This window comes from Lolium perenne, chromosome 4, assembly GCF_019359855.2.
Source record: "Lolium perenne isolate Kyuss_39 chromosome 4, Kyuss_2.0, whole genome shotgun sequence".
Classification (NCBI taxonomy): domain Eukaryota; kingdom Viridiplantae; phylum Streptophyta; class Magnoliopsida; order Poales; family Poaceae; genus Lolium; species Lolium perenne.
Genome location: NC_067247.2, coordinates 403,178,859 through 403,197,719, shown reverse-complemented (window position 1 = coordinate 403,197,719; position 18,861 = coordinate 403,178,859). Strand labels below are relative to the sequence as shown.

General features: G+C 48.8%; 1 protein-coding gene across 1 annotated transcript; it reads left to right on the top strand.

Annotated features, from left to right (window-relative positions):
* Positions 1-3,945: 3,945 nt before the first annotated feature.
* Positions 3,946-5,102, top strand: LOC127297420 (uncharacterized). Its single transcript, XM_051327727.2, has one exon. The coding sequence runs from the start codon at positions 4,144-4,146 to the stop codon at positions 4,768-4,770; it is 627 nt and encodes a 208-aa protein (XP_051183687.1). The 5' UTR covers positions 3,946-4,143; the 3' UTR covers positions 4,771-5,102.
* Positions 5,103-18,861: the final 13,759 nt, after the last annotated feature.

Sequence of the window (18,861 nt, the reverse complement as noted above, 5' to 3'; positions counted from 1 at the left end):
CCATGAAGGTCTTTGGACCTAAGTTATTTTATCCAGTGCTGAAACGGACTGAGGTCAGCCCATAAATGGAGCTCACCTGTACGAATACATATAAGCCTCGAGAATCAAGTACATATATGGGCCATGTTGACTAGCGTACAGTTCTTCAGCCCTTCTTTTCTCTCAAGAAACATATCCTGAAAAAGAAGGTTGATCAAGAAACATGCTATTATGAATATTTTCTATTTTTTACAAACATGATATTGTAATTAAAAAACATACCAATTACACCAGCCTTTGCATCAATATAATGTTAAGAACTAGTCGAGACATCAAAAATTCACATACGAATCCAACGATAATAACTATGCACAATATAATCAAAATTTTGTTACTCAAATTTTCAATCAAAATTCATCTTCAATTGTGCACAAGTCTTATTCATCGAAATGATGATAATATATAGGAAGAACATCAATTGAACATGCATGCATGAACATTATAATTTTGTGCGTGACCTCGGAGTTAGACTAACCCTAGAAAGTCATATGCAGTTTTCTCCCAAAGATCTATACTAACCATGTTCCTAATTATAGGACAAAATTTCATATAATAAGGGATTGTGGATAGAGGTCATACCTTTTTGGAGTTACCTTTTGAATTTTTTTCTACAACTCTCGTGAACATTTGTAACAAAAAAAGAAATTTATAAAATTATGTAGTAGAATGCTACTACTCCCTCTGTCCCACGTAAGTTGTTCAAAATTTAACTAGATTTAGATGTATTAGACACCTAATAACATCTAGATGCATCTAAATTTTAATAAAATCTTAGAGAAATTTCATGAGACGAAGAAAGTACTTTGTTTGAAGGAAAAAAATAACAAGACAATGGAATAACGATCGACATTCTTAAGCTTTGATACTACTAGTTTGTTGACGAAAACAATAAAAAATGAACGTAGGTAAGACGCCTTAAATTTATACGGTTCAAAGGATAAGGCACGTTACCACACAGTAGTCAAGTCCGACAAAACCGATTGGTCGAGAAACCCGACGACGCAACACGTACATATTGTTGCATGCGTGTGCCAGCCAGACAGAACTGATGATACGGTGAGGGGATAACCTTGATGAACGTGCACGCACATATGTCGCCAAAATTGCACAGCTAAGCTAAGGTAGTAACCAAACCATGGGCAGACCATGCCCATGCACATATGCTTAGAGCTAGCATCTCTAACAGAGTCCGAACTCGCGGCCGAGACTGAAAAAGTCCAACGAAATTAGGGGTTTGGTTCGGAGATGGGCCAGAACGAAGCATGAGGTTGCGGCCTGGCTCGTAAAACGAGTTCGGGCCCCCGAGAAATCGAGCGGACGCCCCGTATTAAAAGGGGCTGCGGAGGGGAGTTCGGTTCGTAAACCCTACTCTCCTCCGCTGCTTTCACTCCCGCCGCCGCCTGCCTTCGCTCCGGCGAGCGATTCCCCCCCCCCCCTCCCTCCCCCTCCGACGCCGCTCCGCTGCTTCGGCCACCACCCCTTAGTCCGAAAATGAGGCGTTTAAGACCCGTGGGTAGGGGAAATGGCCGAATTGGCGGCGGAAGATCACCTCGGCGCCCGACGGGTGTACGGGCGGAGGCAGAGCGCGCCAGGCGGTCACGCTTCGACGGCGCATGGAAGCGGGCCGGCCGGAAGTGGCCGGAACTAATGGCGCGTCGTCAAGCACGCGAGGAGGCGGCTGAGGAAGGAGAAGCGGAGGAGCCCCCGCTGTCGGCTCGTGCAGCCCGCCGCTGTCGGCGCTGCCCCGCGCGGCAACGACGACGACGACGCCGACGGGCCACCTCTAGCCTGCGGGAGCACCTCCGAGGCGGCGGCCTTCGAGGTGGCGGCGCTCATCGTCGCCTAGGAAGAGGCGAACAAAAACCCTCCGCCGACGACATTATGTGCCCCGGTAACAGCATAGTCACTCCGGGGACTAAATCTAGTATAAATTAGGCCCCTAGTATCGAATGTAGGTCGAAGATGCATGTATTTTGCCCCTATTATTGTAAATTATGAACGAATTCAGCTCGATCGGATGAAATCGAGTGCAATCGAGAGTTTCGATTTCCCGCGACGTTTGATTTCCGCGTTTCCGGTTCACGTTTTCGGTTTCTGTTCTGCCCCATGACTGAATCCGCTCGTAATTTGTTTTTCGGGAGACTGAACTCACTTTTTTCGGTTCCGAAAAATAGGGGCTCTGCTAGAGATGCTCTTAAAGGAACGAGAAGACAACTCCAAGCCCTGTTTGATGTTTTTGCCTTATCTGGACCGTCCAATCCATGTTTAAGATTTGTGGCACAATTTTCTTTATTTACCCTCAATTTCAGTGATTTCTATTTATTCGCTCCTTAATATTTTGTGTACAATAAGTGTGTAGTGAGTGTATAACCCATGTATCTACGTACTTTATGACATTCTATACACCTACTGATTCACCATTCTAGCAAACATATTACGATGATTGTAATATGGTTGCATGTAAGAACTAGCACAAAATAAAATTTAAGATCGACCTAATTTAATTGGATGTGTACCTTCGTTCTCATTTTACGTCTACATGTTTGTGTCCATGTGAGAATTACAGGGTACCAATATTAGGGTTTGTGAGAAATATATTCCATGTATAGATTTTCCAAATACATGAAAGAAATTAATAAAAAAATATTGCCAAGGGGTTTTTTATGCAACTTGGATCAGGATCCAAAAAGATATACATTATGCAAATAGAATCAGATCCAAAAATGCTCAGATTAGGACAAACGTTATGAAGATCAATGGGGTAGGGGTGATATGCCACACTTGGGCCACTGAGATGTGGTATGCCCTACGCTGGCTTCCCGATTGTACTCACGAATTGCGCTGCTCCAAGGTTTATGAGGGGAAATGAAAAGGACCAATGGGGCGAGACAAGGAGGCGAGGAAGATATACAAAGTACAACGGTGCCGGGCTGTATGCATTCTAGCTATGCAGAGGCCAGGTGTAAGCTTGTCAACTTTATCTTCGTGATACGAATTTCCGAGTAATCAAACGTCATGTATTGAAAGAAAAATAACAAAGTATAGTCCTGGAGGGAAAATAGGCAACATATTGAGCGTCGGATATGGCATAGACCCCAAACAGGTTGTGAAATCTCCGCATTGGCGAAGGAGGCGACTTGCATGCATGAACTGTATACATTATGGTGAACTTAACTACAATCAGAAAACAAAATGTTATCTTGAAGACTTGAACCATGTGATCGTGTTGGGCGGTCAATCAGGGGCGGTCGTAGGGGCAGCCAGCCGGGTCGATGAATACCATGCAGGCTCGCGTTTTCCCCATGAACACGAACGTGCAAGCATTCCTGATTATTGCCTACGCATAGGGTTTCATGGACTTTTCTCGTTGTCTCGTTCTTCGAGTGAGAGAGCCCATATCGGCCGGCCGGCCAACCGCTGCTCGATCGAGTTGCGCTGCACGTACATACGTACCTCGGCGACGGATCGTCGGTAGTGCAAGACCATCCCTGCCGGGCGATCGGTCGATCACGGGACACACTGTAGATCTGGTAGCTGATCAATAATGACTGAACCTTTTTGATAATGAATAATGACTGAACCTGACATGATTTGACGAGGCGCCCGATCGGAATGACACGCACTCACTCGCTCACAAATCACAATCGGCAAAGCACCAAAGCAGCACCGCAGCAGGTGTACTGCATAGCCGGAGCTACAGACCCACAGTGGTATAGGATGCTAGAGATACAGAGCCGTACCTCATCTTCTCCCCCAGCACTACACTGTGATGGCCCCGGAAATGGCTAGCCCTCCAAACAGCTCCCTTGTCGTCGTCTCCTTCCTTCCCCAACCCCGAAGCCAGCTCACATGCACGCATCGTCCTCTTGCGCATTTAGCCGCCAGCTAGCTAGCCCTTGCTCCCCAGTCTTCACATGGAGAGCGATCCAGTGAGCTAGTAGTAAAATACCTTCGCTGTAGACAATGTCGTAGCTAAGCCAGGAGCAAAACCCTACCCTTCCTTCTTGGGCTATAAATGCCAGCCCGAGCTCCCTTGCAGTGCCACACACAGGCAGAGCAGTGAGCTGATCTAAACCCCTGCACACAGTAGCTAGAAAGGCGGCCATGGCGAAGAAGGTGGCGGTGATCGCCACGCTGCTTGCCCTGAACCTGCTCTTCTTCACCTTCTCCGACGCATGTGGCTGCCAGTGTGGAGCCTGCCCTAGTCCGGGCGGAGGCGGTGGCGGTGGCGGGGGAGGTGGCGGAGGTGGTGGTGGAGGACGAGGCGGAGGTGGCGGGAGCGGAGGCAGCGGCGGCAGCAGCGGAGGAGGGAGTAGCGGAGGTGGAGGCAGCGGTGGTAGCGGAGGCGGCGGTGGAGGCAGCAGCGGAGGTGGCGGGCCAGGAGGAGGTGGTAGCGGAGGTGGCGGGTCAGGAGGAGGCAGCAGCGGCGGCGGCGGATCGGGAGGAGGTGGCGGCGGCGGCGGACGTGGAGGGCGGTGCCCGGTCGACGCGCTGAAGCTGGGCGTGTGCGCCAACGTGCTCAACGGGCTGATCAACCTTGAGCTGGGCACGCCGCCGAAGAAGCCTTGCTGCACGCTGATCCAGGGCCTCGCTGACCTGGAGGCGGCCGTCTGCCTCTGCACCGCACTCAGGGCCAACATCCTGGGCATCAACCTCAACGTGCCCATCGACCTCAGCCTCCTCGTCAACTACTGCGGCAAGAGCGTCCCCAGAGGCTTCCAGTGCCCATAGGCATCCATATCCTTCCTTCAACTATATACTGCCTACATGATCTGCTTGCATTTGCATGCATGATCTGCTTGCTTAATTTACCACTTCGTACTCTATATTTGCGTGTCTGCATGTCCGCATCTGTGGGATGATATATGTTGTAGGCACTGCCCATAGCTGTTGTTATGCTTGTGGATCGTCCAGCTAGGTTAGACACTATGCTTGTGGATGGAGTTCTCATATATGATCTCGTGCAACATGTACCGCTAGCTACGGCTACTAGTATTTGCTTGAACAAGAGGTTCCGCTTACATTTCCTCATAATTATAATAAAAGCGATCTTATATTGTCAACAGGTGTGTGAGCTCTAGCATTTTGTACCTGAATTAATTCGATTTTTGTTGCGCCTTTGATTTCTAATTAAGAGTCTGTAATTCAAGTGTAATTTGTGGCTGATTGATTACTCTGTTAGTTCAGATCCATCTAAGAATCCCTCCGCGCGACAACCTGACATCTATGACGCGTCTCATTAGGACCGACCGCAACACGTATACAGTGCAACGTACGCGTACCATCCACGCGTATCATGAGGGCTCTCTTCACTTAACTGCATCCATGTCTCGTGCTTAATTAACTTTGTGGTGAATATGGACGCCCGGCCACCAATATTTTTCAATAAAGATAGCTTTGTTACTCAAAGTTTAAGCAATACACCTGGTCACAAGTTCTCTGCAAAGGTAAGATGTAAACAGCCATCCAAAGAAGCACAGTACCATAGAAAAACATTACAAAACAACACTCGTAAAAGCGTGAAGAGCCAATTATGCCATAGGAATCGTAATCCTACGATTTTGGAGCCACCCATGTTGGGTAGTAAACTCGTTGGGTAGTAAACTCCTTAGTCGTATTCTCCAATCGTGTGGACACCTCCGTAAAAAGGTTGCGGTCCTTCAAGTGCTGAAGCAACGACCATAAATCGAGCAAAGTTGTACACCGGTAGATGACCTGCATAAGAGAAGATTCTTAATCATTAAAAATCTTGTCATTCCTATATAGCCAAACGACCATATAATGACTATCGCTCCTACGTTGATAAGAATCTTAAACCTAGGACTCATCTAGTTAGTTGCCAAAAATATTTGCAACATTGCGTGGGGGGTATAAGGTAGAACCTGTCTGAAAGATTGATCATATAGACCTACCAAACCGACACTGGAAGAAAAGGTGTTTTATTGTCTCCTCTCCATGATAGAAAACACATTTCGTTTGCGTTTTGGAAAGTTGTCTTTAGTAAGAACGACACCACGACGAAGGTACCACGCAAAAACCTTAGTTTTCATTGGTATATTCATCTTTCAGATAGATTAATTATTTAACCAGTTGGATGGGTTTGATTAAGGCTTCGTACATGGATCCTACCGAGAATACACCGTTCTTCCTAAGTTCCCGGCGGAATTTATCAGACCCATGTATCAACTGGACTGAACCTAATAGTTGTAAAAATTCATTCCAAGAAGCCAACCGAAGTCCAATAACATCACGCTTGAAGACGGTGGAGATGTTTCTATCATCTTCTATAAGGTATCACCATTATTATGATGTATAATATTGTACAAATCTAGATATTGTTCTCGAAGGGTGGTGAACCGTATGGGAAAAAGAGTTTCTTAGTTGCCATAATACCGGCCCAAGAACTGCGAATCTCTAGATTCCATATAACCTAAGAAATCGCTTTTGAGCCAATATACTTTCTTGTGCCATACGCCATCCGCAGTTAACAACCTAGGCAGCCATTTTCCCAGCAGGACCTTTTTCTTAACTTCAAGATCATGAACACCAAGTCCACCTTCATATTTTCAACGGCAAACGACGCTCCAGTTAGTCAACCGATAATGTTTCCTCTCACTATCTCCTTGCCAAAAAATCTGGATCAAAAATAATCCAATCTATGCAAGACTTCTTTAGGCAACTTGAAGAAAGAAGTCATATATAGTACCATGTTTGTGAGTATTGAATTTATGAGGAGTAATCTTCCACCTAGATATAGCAATTTTCCTTCCAACTACTAAGGCGCTTCTGTAGTCTTTCCTCGACTATTTTCCATTCCGCTAGCGTGAGCCTCTATAATGGATCAGAATGCCCAGATAACTGATTCGAAAAGTGCCAAGCCCACATCCGAAAAGTTTGTCATATAGGTTGGCCTCGTCATGGGCCTCACCAAAACAAAATAGTTCACTTGATGAAAATTAATCTTAAGACCTAACAAATGCTCAAATGTTGATAGTATTAACTTAGAATTTCTCGCTTTTTCTAGATCATGCTCCATAAAAAATATTTGTATCATCATCATATTGAACAATAGACAGTCCTCCATCAACCAAGTGGGGAACCACTCCTTCAATCTGACCATCAACAATAACCCGCTTAATTAAGATACCCAGCATATCCGCCACAATGTTTAATAGCATTGGAGATAATGGATCGCCTTGCCTCAAACATTTCTTTGTCTGAAAGTATTTACCAACGTCATTATTGACTTCAATGGAAACACTTACTCCAAAAACAAATTTATTAATTAAAGCGTGCCACTCTTCAAAAAAATGTTTCATTAAGAGAGTTTGTTGAAGAAAAGACCACTTTACTTTATCATAGGCTTTTTCAAAGTCGATTTTGATAATAAATCCATTCAACTATTTGCGATGCAACTCATAAATTGTTTCATGCAAAGTCAGAACTCCATCAAGAATGTATCGACCTTGCATAAAAGCAATAGGGCGCACCACTTGATCAGCCACCGCGTTGAGCCTAACAGTAGCTACTTTGGTGAAAATTGTAAAGCAAACATTAAGTATACAAATTGTTCTACATTTTTTTAATCTGTTCCGCCTCGTTAACTTTTGGTAGTAAGATAATATCTCTAAAGTTATACGGAACAGTTCAAGTTGCACGACATGAAGTTAGGCATACAATGCCTCCAAATCACACTTGATAGTGTCCCAAAAGGTTTGGTAGAACTCAGCCGGAAAACCATGGGGTCTGGCGCCATATTGTGTTCCATTTTCTTCTAGAGACACTTGGGGAATGTCGTCTATCCTAGATTAATCCATGGAATGTCAGATCCCTCTCGGGTGCAAACAAACCTTTGTAATAGGACATAATGTACGACTTGAGCTGCTCATGTGCTTCAATCATGCCCTCGCCCTGAACCAGAGAACGAATGAGTTTCTTTGTGTGTTTGCCATGGCAACACTATGGAAGTATCTAGCATTCGAATCTCCTTCCAGCAAGAACTAAGCCTTAGATTGTTGGTACCATTTGATTTCCTTCTTGCGTAGCAGACCAGGTAACTTTGCATTATACTGATTTTTAAGGTTAATTTCATGTGCCGTCAACAGTCTCAATTCAGCGATTGCCACTAAATCATCCATATACGATTATAGGATGGGTTTCTCATGTTTAAGCCGCCCATCATGTGCTGTGGCCACCCCCAAGGTATCTACGCATGGATTGGGGTTGACCCAGCAACAGGCTTCTCCCATACATTCTTAACCAAATCTCAGAAACCATCCTGATATAGCCATCCAAGTTTAATTTGAACGGACATCTACGTTGTGGTATTGGTGTTCCAGTGGTTAAAAGAATAGGAGCATTATTCGAAAAGCCTCAAGCCTAGGTAGAATGGGTACAAATACCAAAGGGGATGTTGTTAGTTCCCAATCTAAGTCCATCAGTACTCGATCTAACTTTTCATAAGCTGGCACCGGGAGAAAATATGCCTAGGTATACTATCTCCCGACCATTGAAATCTCCCTTAAATACAAATTGTGGATATTACTTCATTTGTTTAGTTTACTTTACTTGTGTTGCATTTCTTATTACTATTACTAATATGAAACCTTGTGCTTTACAACCACACGGTGGTGTTGGGGATACAAGGCATTACTTTAATTTACAGGATTGCTAGATGAAGAGGAAAGGAGACAACTCTTTCCTAATTCCCCGAGAGTTTGATATAAATCCCCGAGTCAGCCTTGTGGGGAAAATTCTTCGTTGACCACAACACTCTGTACTTGGATTCCCAACATCATCAACACCATGGTGTGTATTCCAACAAGAAGGTGTCGCAGAGGTCGGGTGCCGAGGAAACACACCCATAGGGGGAGGTGATGTCGGCGCTACCCTTCCCCCGAGAGTATCCAATGGTGCAGGAGCTGCCAACGCCGGGGAGAGAAGTGACGGTGAAGCCCTCCCCCCGAGAGCAGCCTCCTGGGAGACGAAAGGCGAAGGTGAACCACCCCCGCAGGCATCAGCCAGGGAGGGTAGAGGTGCTTCCCCCCGCACCCCACACACCCGTCATCGAAGACGGTGGCATAGTCGGTGGCGCGGCATCACGACCCAGTGGCGAGGAGGCAGCCACCTTCCCGGACGAGCTGCGTGACGCGGGATCGCCCCATATGGCGACAAGAGCAATGATGAAGCCTAAGTGGCTTGCCTAGCCGCTGCAAGAGTCGTTCGGGCGAGGGTGTAAACCCAGCCGTGATCCGGACGGTCTGATCTCGAGGACACCGGTGGAGAGATATGCGCAGAAATATTTGATAAAGCCAACTTAAACTCTTCCGCGGAGACCAGAGGACAAATGGAAACCTGAGGCCGACTCTCCAATGATGGGCTGGTCGCCCGCAAACTTGCAACAACTTCTATACGGCCCGTGGGGTTTGCGGGTTTGGGTTGAAAGGTGTCACTGCAATCTCCATGGTCGTTGTACGAGAACCACCCAAGAGAGGAATAGCCGATCCACCTGGCTAGGCCTGCGGGGTCGTGGACTAAGGAGGACCCGAGCCTCGGAGGTATCCATAGCATCATCCACACCATCACCATTACCATCAGAACCCACATCACCATCATCGTTCTTCACCCAAAGCAACGGAACAAAATCTGGTTCTAGGACATAGTCAGCACGCTCTCTGCGAAAAACGGAACTCATATGGCTTGAGCTTGACCACCGCATCTGACTTGCCAAAAGCCCTTGTGTTGTGGGTATACTTCATGGGTGTACCATCGACAGTGCTTAGATCCGGCAAGCCCGGGTGGCCCACAGATGGTGATGCGGCATGTGGCCCATCGGGCGGCCCAGTTGCTGTTGATCCTGACGGATGAAGTCCGGCCCAGGAGAAGGGAGCCGGATCCGACCAACCTTAAGGAGGAACCCGGATCCACGAAGGCCCATTAAGGAACCCGGATCCGGTGCGACGTAGATAGGAAGGCGGATCCTTGACGTGCACGGCAAGACATTGTACCGTAGTTAGGCAACCTGTATCCGGCTAGGACTCTCCATGTAAACCCTAGATCCGTGCGCCTTTATAAGCCGGATCCCGGGAGCCCTAGAGGCACAACCACAACTCATTGTAACAACGCGAAAGCGCCTAGATAATTCCAGACAAGCAGCAGTAGGCCCTGTCATCGTGCAGGTGTTCCGAAACTGGGTAAATCGCGTACCACTGTCCCGAGTCAACTCCGCCCTATGGCCCCTACTTCTTCTCCCCCTCGTGAGGATCCCTCCTCCGAGGTACCATCGATTAGGCAACGACAGTTGGTGCCCACCGTGGGGCCTGCGGCGTCTGGAGGCCGGAACCGGGAGGGTTCCGCCATGGGAAGCTACAACGACACCATCGCTGTGGGGCGCGTCCTTTACGCCGGAAATCTGCCGTTCGTCCCTCCGGATGAGTGCTGGATTCCGGCTAAGACAAACCCCGTCAAGCTCTCCATCGTCCCAGTTGGCGGCATACACATCTTCATCGGGGAAACCGTCGATTTCGATGGAAACCCACTGGTAAGTAACGCAGACGCGACCGCCGCTGAGCTGGACGCAGTCGCAAAGATCCGATCTGAGATGCAGGAGCTTCCTAAGGAAGATTCCGCCTTGGATCTGGAAATTTCAAAACCCACCCAATCCGCCCCTGAGCAGGAAATAACGGTGGAAGACCAATGCAGATCCGCCTGGGTCTCCCAGGTGTTAGAAAAGCAGAGGTGCCACTTCGTACACTTCTTGGCCCATACCGCCGGAACCGCCCCTCAAGAAGTCGGAGCTGGTCCCGAACAGGTTGAGGCACCGGAAAACAACGCTGCTTCGGATCAGGTCGAGCCTGTCGGAGAAAGCAAAACTCCGGCCGAAGAATCGATTTTGGGGAACCTAAACCCAATTTCCGGGGATACCCCCTCCATGGATACTGAAGAGTTCAACCGCAAGCTAGGGGAATACGGATTCGGTGACCAGCCTGAAGTTGAATCCACCCAGCCTAAACAGGTACTTGCGACCTTGGCGGCGCTGGGACAACCTGAATCAGAAGATGCAAACACCCAATCCGACCCCCAGCCATCCCGTCAAGGTTCTCCAATGTCGCGGGAACGACCTCGTAAGGATCCATCCTCCGAGGACCTCCTGTCGCCCGAGGAGATGGTTGCACAAGCAGGCATGGATGCAATTTATCACTCGGATATTCTTAACAATCCGATCACCCCCGAAGACGTAGAAGCGCTAGAAGCTAAAAGACTGGAGATGCTGGCCACAGCCAAGAAGTTCGCCGATACCGCAGCCGCAATGCTTGATGAAAGGAAGCACGCCGCAGTTTTTGTGGAAGACTTCATCCAGCGCGAGCAGGAGGTAGACGAAGGATTGGCAAAGGTCAAGGAACTCCGGAAGCATTGGGAGGACAAGATCGTTGAAGCTCATCAGGAGGTCGAAAGAGTCCGGCGAGAGTTGATAGCTCCCCGGAAGATCACCTTCGCAACTCCGACTGAGCAGCAGCCATACGCCACTCCAAAGGACAATATGAAGAAGGCTGCGGAGATCTTGAAGAAAAAGGACGAGGAGATCGACATCGACTACGTCCGTACGCTCGTCGCTTCAGCAATGAGGCAGCAGAGCAAGGCAGACACTTCGCGCAGATTGGAATCTAACCCGGAGCATTGCGTCTCCACTGCGCAGAAGGACGCCTACGACAATCGCCATCGAGATGACGAATCGCGAACCGGATCCTCGGAACGCAGAAGGAAAGCCAGAGAACACCCAAATCCAATCCCGGTACCATCAAAGACGCCTCCGTCAGATCCAAGAAAGGGAAAGGATGCAATGTACTCTGGAAGGGACAAGTACCGCAACCCCTCTCCTCCGCCTAACGGATACCCGCGTCCTACTCGTCGCCGTATTCCAGCCGGAAACACCAGGCCCCATGGGCCTGGCGGAATCATCATCCGCGACAACGTGCTGCCCTCGAGGAACAGGAACAGGGAGCGCACGCCGGAACCCCGCCGGAGCCAGAACAATGATCGTGAGCCCGAGCCTAGGAGGAGTCGGAACGAAGACCGCTACCCGGAGCCTCGTCGAAGCCGGAACGGCCATGGCAGCCAGCGCCAAGGTGAAGGCAGCCACAAAAGCCAGAGCCAGCATCGGGAGGGGCAAGGAGAATCTGAAGGCGGAAGCAAAAAGTCGGATCGGCCCCCTCACAGGTCTCCCTCACCACCACCTAGCGGTGGCGGCGGAGGTGGAGGCGGAGGCGGCGGCCGGAGGTCTCGCTCTCGCTCACAATCTCCCCGCCACGGCTCGCGTGACGCGCGGGAACGCCTCAACGAATACAGAACTGACTACATCGGTCCGAAGTGCTTCGGCAGGATGATTCGAGAGGAACCAAAGCCAAGGATGAACCTCAAGCTACCCGAAACCTGAAACATTATGATAGCACCGAGAGGCCGGATACCTGGATAGAGGATTACTACAATGCAGTAACCTTCGCCGGAGGAACCCCTAACATCGCCTACCGCATGCTTCAGCTGTACCTTGTAGGTCCAGCCCGGATCTGGCTCAGCGACCTCGAGAAGAACTCCATCTTTTGCTGGTTTGATCTGAAGACTGCCTTCGAGAAACACTTCAGGGGCACCTACAAAAGACCTGCCATAGCAAGCGACTTACAAGCATGTATTCAGAAGAAGGGAGAATCCTCAAGACACTTCCTCACACGATGGTTAGCATGCAGGAACGAGTGCGAAAACGTCGACCACACCACCGCTATGTACGCCTTTATTGGTGGACTATGGAGAGGAGGGTTGCTGAGGCATAAGCTCACTTGTTTGGCTAATGCAAATAAACTGACTTTGGATGACATGATCTGCATTACCAGTGATCATACTGCCGCCGATGATGACGCAGGCGGAGATCTCGCAGCTACAGCAATCCCCCTACACCAACAAAAGAAGAACCGTGATAACGGTAACAGCAGCAGCCACAAGCGGAAAAACCCCACTGATGACCAGAAGAGTGGCGGATCCGAAATGGTCGCCATGGCATTCCAACGCGGAGGTCCTGGAGGCGGAAGAGGACGCGGCCGTGGAGGCGGAGCCGGCAGGGGCCAGCAGCATGGCACTGATGTCACAGCTGCCGGATACCGCGCCCCGCAAACCTACGAGGAGTACAGAGACATGCCCTGCCTGGCCCACCTGGATCCGGCTACGGGGAAGTCCACTCACACCAACCGCAACTGCAAGTGGGTCAATGATTTGAAAAATGACCCGGAAGCAGGATACAAGCGAGCTCGGAAGCACCGCCCGCGCGGCAAAGGAGGCAAGGGCAAGAACAAGGACAAAGAGGAGGACAGTTCCGAAACAATGGACGAGGATGATAACTCGCAGGATCCCAAGACAGGGTCCGCGGGTAAATCCAACCCATTCGAGAAAAAGAGTGTGGGCGCGTACCACACCTTCCTCGGAACCCCAACAGTCCGCGCTACCAAGTCAGCTATCCGGATCTTGAACGCCACAGTTCCAGCTGTGCCGTAGTATGTCAGGTGGTTGGAAGTCCCGTGCACATTTGACAGGGAGGATCACCCTACCATTGTGCCAAAAGAGTGCTACGCCTTGGTTGTAAGTCCCCGCATAGACGGGTATGACTTCTCCAAGTGCCTTATGGATGGCGGAGCCAGCTTGAACATCATGTACCTGGAGACTCTAGAGCGGATGAACCTTACCAAGGAACAGCTCAAACATAGCAACACTGAGTTTCATGGCGTAGTTCCGGGTAAAAAGGTGAATTCCCTCGGCAGCATCACACTTCCCGTGGCCTTCGGCGATGTTCACAATTTCCGCGAAGAGAAAATCACTTTTGAAGTTGTGCCCTTCAAGAGCTCCTACCACGTTATCTTCGGCAGGCCCACCTACCACAAGTTTCACGCAAGGGCGTGCTACATCTACAATAAGCTCAAGATTCCGGGTCCTAACGGTATGATCACCTTATCCGGAGACTACAAAAAGGCTCATGAGTGCGAGCTGGGCGAAGCCGCCTTCGCAGAGTCTGTGATATCTGGAGAGGAGCTGAAAGGCTACAGAGCCGCGGTGGATCCGACTGAAATGCAGACCACCAAGAAGCAGATCTCCGAACATAAAAACTCCTTCAAGGCCGCGATAGAGATCAAGAAATTCAGCTTCAAGGAAGGCGACGATTCCAAACAGGTCTCAGTCGGAGCCAACATGGACCCCAAATAGGAAGACGCGGTCGTCGAGTTCCTCCGCGCTAACATGGATATCTTCGCATGGCAGCCTTCTGACATGACCGGAGTACCAAGGGAACTCGCCGAGCACTACCTCAACATAAACCCGGGGGCTAAACCGGTGAGGCAAGCTATGCGACGCTTTGGAGATAAGAAGCGCCGCGCCATAGGAATGGAATTAGCAAAGTTACTAGAGGCAGGTTTTGTAATAAAAGTTATCCACACTGATTGGGTAGCAAATCCCGTCCTTGTACCCAAAAAGAATTATGAAATACTAAGAATGTGCATCGATTACTCTGGCTTGAACAAACATTGCCCGAAAGATCCGTTTCCCCTGCCGCGCATTGACCAAGTCATTGATTCGACGGCGGGGGCGGAACTTCTGTGTTTTCTTGATGCGTATTCCGGGTATCATCAAATCCGGATGAAAGAGTCCGACCAAAAGGCGACCTCGTTCATCACCCCATTTGGCACTTACTGCTATGTTACTATGCCCTTTGGCTTGAAAAACGCAGGTGCCACCTACCAACGTACGATGCAGCGGTGCTTGAAGGACCAAATTGGCCGGAACGTACACGCCTACGTCGACGACATCGCGGTCATGACCCGGAAAGGATCCGACTTGATCAGCGACCTCACAGAAACCTTTGAGAACCTTCCGTCGGTACAAGATGATGTTGAATCCGCTAAAGTGCGTCTTTGGCGTACCAGCCGGAAAACTCCTTGGCTTCATTGTCTCTAACAGGGGCATTGAAGTTAACCCGGAAAAAATCAAGGCAATCCTGTGCATCAATAGGCCAACTTGTCTCAAAGACGTGCAACGACTAACTGGTTGCGTCGCAGCAATCAGCAGGTTCGTCAGCCGTCTTGGCGAGAAGGCGCTACCCCTGTACAAGCTATTGAAGAAAACAGACAAATTTGTCTGGTATGAGGCAGCAGATGCAGCACTTCAAGGGTTGAAGGAAATACTCACTTCCCCACCTATCCTAGCAGCTCCAGGAGAGTCAGAGCCTATGCTCCTTTACCTGGCAGCTACCAACAGAGTCATCAGCCTCGTCATCGTGGTGGAGCGACAGGAAGAAGGTCACGAGTATGGAGTCCAAAGGCCAGTCTACTACATTAGCGAAGTGCTTACGGAATCCAAACAACGCTATCCTCACTTTCAAAAGCTAGCTTACGGATTTTTCCTAGGCAGCAGGAAGCTGAGACACTACTTCCAGGAGCATCCAGTAACAGTCGTGAGCAAAGCTCCGCTGGCAACGATTCTCAACAACGCTGACGCAACAGGACGCACAGCAAAATGGGGCATTGAATTATCCACCTTCGACATCAACTACAAAGCCAGGACCGCAGTCAAATCCCAAGTCTTGGCAGATTTCGTCGCAGATTGGACAGAAGCTCCGGATACGAATTTGGAGCCGGAACCAGAGACATGGGTTATGCACTTCAATGGATCCAAGCAGCATCAAGGCTCAGGAGCCGGAGTCACCCTGAAGTCCCCTACCGGAGAAGAACTGCAGTACGTTCTGCAGATCCACTTTGAAGCTACAAACAATATGGCGGAATACGAGGCTCTACTACACGGACTGCGCATCGCCAAGGAGATAGGGATCAAGCACATCATATGTTGCGGAGATTCAGACCTCATGGCACAGCAAGTAGCCGGAACCTGGAACGCCAGAAACTCCGTCATGGCGGCCTACAGAGACGAAGTTGACGAGATCGCCAAACATTTCCTCGGATACGAAGTTAAGTACGTCAGGCGAGACGATAACGCAGCGGCAGATATGCTATCCAAGCTCGGATCCGGCAGGAAGCCAATTCCGCCTGGTATTTTCCTGGAGCATCTACGGATACCCTCGGTGAAGGGCGCTAACCCGGAAAACCCAGAGGTGGCAGTATCTCCGGCCAGAGAAGTGATGGCTGTCATTTCGGCTTGGACACAGCCTTTCCTGGACTACCTCATTGATCAGAAGTTGCCAGAGGACGAGGTCCTCACGCGACAGATCATCAGACGACCAAGATCCTACACAATTGTTGATGGACAACTCTACAAACGAAGTGCAACAGGGGTATTTCTCAAATGCGTCTCCAATCAAGATGGCATTGAAATCCTCAGAGAGATCCATGCAGGGGATTGCGGGCATCATGCCGCTCCCAGGTCACTCGTTGCAAAAGCTTCTCGGCTAGGATTCTACTGGCTCACAGCTAAAGAAGATGCTGACAAGATAGTCAATACCTGCCGAGGTTGTCAGTACTACACTACTCAACCGAATGCTCCAGCCCAAGAGCTGAAGACCATACCTATCACCTGGCCGTTTGCGGTCTGGGGGCTCGATATGGTTGGTAAGTTAAAAAGATCATCTCCTGGCAGTTTTGAATACCTCTTGGTCGCTGTTGATAAGTTCAGTAAGTGGATCGAGGCAAAGCCAGTGAGAAAAGCCGACGGTGCTACGACACTAAAATTTGTCTGCAGCCTCGTGATGAGATTCGGCATCTGATACGTCTCCGACGTATCGATAATTTCTTATGTTCCATGCCACATTATTGATGATATCTACATGTTTTATGCACACTTTATGTCATATTCGTGCATTTTCTGGAACTAACCTATTAACAAGATGCCGAAGTGCCGATTCTTTGTTTTCTGCTGTTTTTGGTTTCAGAAATCCTAGTAACGAAATATTCTCGGAATTGGACGAAATCAATGCCCAGGGTCCTATTTTGCCACGAAGCTTCCAGAAGACCGAAGAGGAGACGAAGTGGGGCCACGAGGTGGCCACACCCTAGGGCGGCACGGCCCCCCCTTGGCCGCGCGGCCCTGTGGTGTGGGCCCCTCGTGCCGCCTCCTGACCTGCCCTTCCGCCTACTTAAAGCCTCCGTCGCGAAACCCCCAGTACCGAGAGCCACGATACGGAAAACCTTCCAGAGACGCCGCCGCCGCCAATCCCATCTCGGGGAATTCAGGAGATCGCCTCCGGCACCCTGCCGGAGAGGGGAATCATCTCCCGGAGGACTCTACGCCGCCATGGTCGCCTCCGGAGTGATGTGTGAGTAGTCTACCCCTGGACTATGGGTCCATAGCAGTAGCTAGATGGTTGTCTTCTCCCCATTGTGCTTCATTGTCGGATCTTGTGAGCTGCCTAACATGATCAATATCATCTATCTGTAATTCTATATGTTGCGTTTGTTGGGATCCGATGAATAGAGAATACTTGTTATGTTGATTATCAAAGTTATGTCTATGTGTTGTTTATGATCTTGCATGCTCTCCGTTACTAGTAGATGCTCTGGCCAAGTAGATGCTTGTAACTCCAAGAGGGAGTATTTATGCTCGATAGTGGGTTCATGTCTCCGTGAATGCAGGGAAGTGACAAATCTCTAAGATTATGGATGTGCTGTTGCCACTAGGGATAAAACATTAGTGCTATGTTCGAGGATATAGTCACTGATTACATTACGCGCAATACTTAATGCAATTGTCTGTTGTTAGCAACTTAATACTGGAGGGGGTTCGGATGATAACCTGAAGGTGGACTTTTTAGGCATAGATGCATGCTGGATAGCGGTCTATGTACTTTGTCGTAATGCCCAATTAAATCTCACAATACTCATCATAATATGTATGTGCACGGTCATGCCCTCTTTATTTGTCAATTGCCCAACTGTAATTTGTTCACCCAACATGCTGTTTATCTTATGGGAGAGACACCTCTAGTGAACTGTGGACCCCGGTCCAATTCTCTATACTGAAATACAATCTACTGCAATCTTGTTCTCTTGTTTTTGCAAACAATCATCATCCACACTATACATCTAATCCTTTGTTACAGCAAGCCGGTGAGATTGACAACCTCACTGTTTCGTTGGGGCAAAGTACTTTGGTTGTGTTGTGCAGGTTCCACGTTGGCGCCGGAATCCCTGGTGTTGCACCGCACTACATCCCGCCGCCATCAACCTTCAACGTGCTTCTTGGCTCCTACTGGTTCGATAAACCTTGGTTTCATACTTCGGGAAAACTTGCCGCTGTACGCATCACACCTTCCTCTTGGGGTTCCCAACGGACGCGTGTTGTACGCGTATCAAGCTCTTTTTCTGGCGCCGTTGCCGGGGAGATCAAGACACGCTGCAAGGGGAGTCTCCACTTCCCAATCTCTTTACTTTGTTTTTGTCTTGCTTAGTTTTATTTACTACTTTGTTTGCTGCACTAAATCAAAATACAAAAAAATTAGTTGCTAGTTTTACTTTATTTGCTATCTTGTTTGCTATATCAAAAACACAAAAAAATTAGTTACTTGTATTTGCTTTACTTGATTCATCATGTTTCCTTTTAATTTTACCACAAAAGACATACCGGTAGGACGTGGGTCTATAGTTGGGAGAAATAATATAGAAGAATTTTTCAATCATGTTAGTACCATTGAAGATTTTGAAGATAGACACTTGGTAGACCTTGCTCCTACTTATGAAATTGCTGCTGCGCATTTAGTTCGCCTGTTGGAAACTAAATTTGTTAATCTCAATCCTATAATCCAACATATGTTCTTTACACTTGGTGATATGGAAGAGGGGGAAA